The sequence below is a fragment of the Frankliniella occidentalis genome, unplaced genomic scaffold, assembly GCF_000697945.3.
Source record: "Frankliniella occidentalis isolate FOCC.00 unplaced genomic scaffold, Focc_3.1 Scaffold74, whole genome shotgun sequence".
NCBI lineage: Eukaryota > Metazoa > Arthropoda > Insecta > Thysanoptera > Thripidae > Frankliniella > Frankliniella occidentalis.
This window is the reverse complement of record NW_026267204.1, coordinates 227,033-232,751: the sequence shown is the minus strand read 5'-3', so window position 1 is coordinate 232,751 and position 5,719 is coordinate 227,033. Positions and strand designations below refer to the sequence as shown.

At 51.7% G+C, this 5,719-nt stretch overlaps 1 protein-coding gene across 3 annotated transcripts in view; it reads left to right on the top strand.

The window, feature by feature from the left end:
* LOC113211773 (Kv channel-interacting protein 4) overlaps positions 1–5,719 on the top strand; it is a 36,301-nt gene that overhangs the window by 25,098 nt on the left and 5,484 nt on the right. For all 3 annotated transcript variants that reach the window (XM_026430249.2, XM_026430248.2, XM_052268695.1), the window contains 3 exons: positions 2,096–2,165; positions 2,336–2,406; positions 2,477–2,641. In XM_026430249.2, the coding sequence (XP_026286034.1) occupies positions 2,096–2,165; positions 2,336–2,406; positions 2,477–2,641 (306 nt within the window). The remainder of the gene's footprint in view (positions 1–2,095; positions 2,166–2,335; positions 2,407–2,476; positions 2,642–5,719) is intronic.

Genomic DNA, 5,719 nt, shown 5'->3' with positions numbered 1-5,719 from the left:
ACGAGGACGATGATCAAAAAACTTTCCGAATACCGTCTGCAGAAACAACGAAACTACCTAAGGCGAGCCTTAGGCACCTATCACTACCCCCCCCCTTTCTCCGACCGTCTGAACCCTCTCCAGTCGCGCCTCTCTCAGCGGCAAACACACCGCCTGAGCGTTTCATGCTCTGGCTGCAACCGTAACGAGGGGGGGGGGGCGGCTCTCGCCATGCTCTTTTCTTCCCCATCGGGAGCGGAGCTCGTCTGTCCGCCCGTCTGCGCCTCGCGGGCGACCTACTCGGGGATCGTTAGGCCTGGCTCTCTGACAGACAGAAACACAGACAACTGTACGCAGCGCAGCCGCTCCGTTTCGGTGCACCCGCGCTTTGAAGCTTTCGCAGCTCTTCACAAGACTCAGCTGCATAGTGTCGTCGCCAATAAAAAGAGGTTCACCTCCCTCCCTCTTCTCCCTGGATGCCTTGAGGTTTGAAATCCATTCTAGGTATAGTACAGGTCAAGGGGGGAGGAGGGCAGCTCCGCGTATTTATGTTTACGCTCCCCGTGTGTGTTTCCTATATTTCCCTTTCCTCTTTCTTGAATTTCTGACGTGTGTTCGGATGTATTTCTGTGGATTTATTTGCGTCCTAAAATGTATATTTTGGAATTTTTCTTTGTATTTCGGTTGCCCCCTTCCCCCTCCCCCGCCCCCCTCGGTGCCCCCGGGGCTCGCTGGTCCCTCCTCGCGCTGATCTGCCATTGGGAGACGAGGAAAGTTGATTCCCCAGAGGGGGGCGCTTTGTAGCTATCGCACCTCATGCTACCCCACTCCACACCCACCTGCAGGTTGCTGAGGTGGTCGAGCACCAGCCCGAAGTCGAGGTGGTCGCTGTAGCCCGGGTCCGGGACGTAGGTGTCGGCGGGGTGGTCCGGTATCTCGACGGGCACGGCGCGGCGCAGCTGTCGCAGGCGCACGCTCATGACCTAAGGCACGCATTCACTCGAGCGGTACATAACTCCTGAATTGGGTGCACAAATTTGATGAATTGAATTTGTTTTGGCTTGAATTGAATTTGAATTGGTTTGAATTGAATTTAAAACGGCTGGAATTGAATTTATTGGCTTGAATTGGAGTTGAATTGAATTGGAGAGTTGAATTTGAATTAGAGTGAATTATTTCTGATTTAAAAAAAAATGCATTTAATTGGTTTTAATTAGTTTGAATTGGGCAGTATTAGGGGTGTACTCGCTCAGCCAATAAACTCTGCTCTGACCTCGGGAGCCGCGGCCTGCAGCTCGTCGCGGAGGTCGTCGGGGTCGGCGGTCTCGGGGTCGAGGCGTTCGAGCAGCTCCTGGACGCTGCGCTCCGCCACGAGCCGCTTCCAGCCGCCGGGCACAGGGGGCAGCAGGCTCTCGTCGGGCCACGCGGCCGCCGCCCGCCGCCGCCAGTACTCGCCCTCGGGCACGGCGGGCAGCGCGCCCCGCAGCGGCAGGTCGACCGGCAGCAGCTCCAGCAGGTGCAGGGCGTGCTCGGCGCCGGCCTCATGCAGCGCGGCCAGCAGCGCCGGCGCGTCCGGCTGCACGGCCAGCGCCTCCAGCACCAGGGCAGACAGCCTGCACCCCGTTGACAAGCAGAGTGCACTTGACCTGGCCTCTGCCCCTCGCCACCCGCCCTCTACCACTTGCCACCTGCCCTCTGTCCGGTGCCACCTCGTGCCACCTTACCTCTACCACTTGCCAACTGTCCTGTGCAACCTTCCCTCTGCCACCTGCTTACCTGGGCCCCAGCTCGCTGTCCCAGTGCGGGTCCTCTGCCCGCAGCCGGCGGCCCTGCTCGCCGTGCAGCCGGTGCGTGGCCTCGCCGGCCGCGAAGGCCCTGAGCGCGCTGCCCGGCACCGTGTGCGGCACCCGCATGGCTGGAGAGAGAGCTCACCGGCTCAGCACGCTGGTCGCCGGGCAGCCCTACTCTTTGTTGGGGCTCCCGGCCCCGGCTGCCAAGTGCAGCCGCGTTGCAGCCACGAAGTGCCAGCGCGAGGACAGTGAACCTCGCAGTGGACGTGTGCGGCGCTATCATAGTCGCTCTCTAGCTAACGCCGTGCTCACCCTCTCTGTTACAGGAATGTCCCGAGGGAGTCGTGCAGGAAGACGCCTTCAAGGACATCTATGCCAAATTCTTCCCACACGGGAGTACGTTTTTGACAACATTTAATAATTAAGACTTGACCTATAAGACTCTATTGTGTTGTTTTTTGTTTTTGTTTTTTGTTTTTTGAATGTAAAGCGTATCGTGAAAGTAGCGACAAAACGCCAATAATTAGTTGAGCGTATTGCTCTAATTGTCCGTCACTGTGTTTCAGATTCTAGTCTTTACGCTCACTACGTCTTTAAGGCCTTCGATGTCAATTGCAACGGCGCCATTACGTTTAGGGTGAGTCACGCTCCGGTCAGAACGCGCGCCGGTCACGCTTCAGCCACGCTCAACGTGCTCTGCCCCACAGGACCTGCTGGTCACGCTGTCGACTTTACTACGGGGTTCGATCTACGAGAAGCTCCGCTGGACGTTCAAGCTGTACGACATCAACGGCGACGGCTGCATCACCCGCTCTGAGCTCACCGAGATCGTGGTGGCCATCCACGAGCTGATGGGTCGCAGGGCTCACCAGGTAGGTCCGCCAGGGAGGCAGCGACCGCCAGCATCGTGGAGTTAAGACTCGGTTATTTCTCAAAACCGCATCTCAATTTTATTAACTTTTTACAGTAAATAAATTCTAATTTTGTAAGTGGCACTGGAATGCAGTCGAAGTAAAAAAAATGTGATTGGAATTTTAAAAACTAGTAATAGTTTTGATTCATGTACGTAAATCTCACGGATATTATTTTTTAAAAGCGGCAAGGCAAGTGCAGCTGCAGCAAACTACAAAACTGCTGTTGCAATTTTTTGGCTAAGCATTCAGATTTTAAGAAAAATTCGTTACTCCACCTACCTCACATTTCTTACATCTTATTCTTCACCTAAGTGCACTCGATCCCCAGAAAAAAACCTTTACGTAATATAGTTAGGTAGCGCCATGGGGAGAGTTTGCCACACTTGTGACTTAACCGTAAATTATATTAGCACATCTTGTAAACGCATTCATTCCTTTTACATTTGCTTGAAACCTTTCTGCCTTCCTTTTTTAGTAAAACAATCAGTAGCGAGAGTCTCTCTCTCACTCTTTCTCTCTATCTCTCTTGCACCCGTAGGTGGTAACATTTAGCACTGCGTTAGTCTGAGAGTGGCAAACTCACCGCAGCGCTGCATTGTAGACTGAATCACACCCTTTGGGACCTTGAGGTCCGCCTAGTTCGGCCTCTCGACAGGCAACCTGGCAGCCCACCAGGCATGCCAACCAAGCCTAGCCAGCTGCCAGGGGCCCGGGCGGCTCCGATGGGGTTCTCTTAGGGTTCCCTTGCCGGGTTCCCTTCGGGTTCCCCGGGGCTCCCCCCAGGCGACCTCTGGGGCTCTAGCCGTGCCGAGCCGTGGCCAAGCCCTAGGACTAGATGTAGTGGTTGGCACACGCGCTTCTCACCGCCTCCTGGGCCCCCTGACCGCCTGACCAACCACCCCACGTCCGCCTGGACTTGACAGAGTATACAGCTGTCCCTGATCACGCGAATTATAGCATGAGAATCAACGCAAGATAATTAAAAGTCGTGAAAAACAGCATGAATCTGTTGTGTTGTCGATGAATAGCGTGTACGTAGAATACGTATAAAGAAACGCAATGCTTTCCCGTACGAGCTTGAGAGGCACTTTGTCAGTGGGAGTATCTGGGAAAATACTCTGGCAATGCTCGTCCTTAAAAAAAATCACATTAAAAAAAACATACGTGAACAATGGAGTTATAAAAAAATGTAAATCAAGTAGCTATGAAAAAGTGAGACTATTGTATTGACAGTTACTTTTCACCAGCGCCTGGTCCCGGTCAGTGCTTTACGGTGCAGCGCCTATCACTAGCCAGTAGTCAGCTCATCAGGTTACTGTCGTATCACTCCTTTCTATTGCCGGTATCCAGTAGTAGTTTACTCGAGAAAGCTTCCAGGTCGTCCGCCCCCCCGCCCTTCTGCCAAAGGTTTGTACCACTCACTCATGGACATCAGTAAAAAATACTCTTGCCCAGCGTATACCAACTTTATTTCATTGAGGGCCTGACCACTGACCAGATGATGTCTGGGTTAGCAGCTGCAGCAAATAAAATGTTCGCACCAGAAATACAAATAGGAATTATTGACATTTACAGAAAACAGTTTCGACAATATTGGAACTGGAACCATCCTGAATGCGTGTTCAAACAACACGCACGCTAAATTTTGGGAGCGTTTAGGACTTACGTCCGTTTGGACCTTAAAGCCATTAATGTGATCCTCGATGGAATGATGGCTACAAAACTAACTGCAATAATTTGTTATTGCATCAAATGCGATAACTCTTATACATTTTGCTACGATTGGAAATAATTGCACTAAATTTACATTCGTCATTGCATTGAATGCGATAATTTTAACACATTTTGTTGCAAATATAAATTGTCGCAAAAAATGTCTTATCGCACTTAATACAATGGCGGATTTAGTCAATTGAGTCCGATAATTTTTTGATGCTCCCTCAGGTGCAATTTTTTGTGGGAATCGCATTTGGGCTCTTATCGTATGAAATTGTATGAAAATTGTCGCACTTGAGATAACAGTGATATTGTATGGATAGATTTGTAAACGCGATATAATCAACACGCCCGCTCAAATAAAACCACTGATTAAGCGAGCTAAGCGAAAACAAAATCCCACCCCACCCCTCCACCTCACGAACACCCTCGGCGAGGTGTGGCCCGGCGAGCGCGACGGGGGGTCAAGGCCGCGGCACGCCTATGTGCCCCCTCCCCCCACCCTCTTAGCCCCTCCCCCCTCCCCTCCCCCACCCTTTTCGGGGGCCCTCTACACCAGAGCCCCGGCCGCTGCCCTCGCAGCGCGCTGGGCGCTGGGGCTGGGTTCTAGGGACGCATGGACAGACGCTCCGCCCCACCCGCACGGATTGCATGGGGTTGGGGGGGGTGCATAAGCCTTGTTAAATTAATCTTTCGACTTTGTTCGACCCGATGTAGCGATGATTATGGGTGAAAATATTCACGATGGCACCCTGTATTGTACGTTTGTACCACTTACACAGCTGTATGATTTTCATCTCTGGATGGCTAAGCAATAAATGATTTGAATCTTGATTGCTGTAAAGCTGCAATTTTACCAGCAAAGAAAAGAAAGACAAAAAGGTGGGGTATTGCTGAGTGAAACCAAGTTTTCTATAAGCTGTGAGCCCCCCCTGCACCTTTCTCGTTCCGTAGGCCACTATGACTCGACATGGTGGGGTATGAACAATGAACACCTACTTTATTTTCACGCTACTCAAAGGACGAATACCTCACATTATCCCCGGCCTCTGCTGCTCGACACTAGCGAGTGTGTGACGATGGTCACAGCGTCATGTCCATCACAAATGACTCATGTGTGTGACAATAGGCGTATGGTGGGGGTACTCATGTGGTATCGCCGTTGTGTGACCACAGGACAGGCATTCTCAAAGTGACTAGATGTGTGACGAGGATCTTGTGTGACGCCTCGATATGATTTTTCTTTTTTTTAGTTTAGGGAAAGGTGTTTTTGTTTGTCAATAAAACATGTTAGAGGGTACACGTCGATACTCCAGAAAG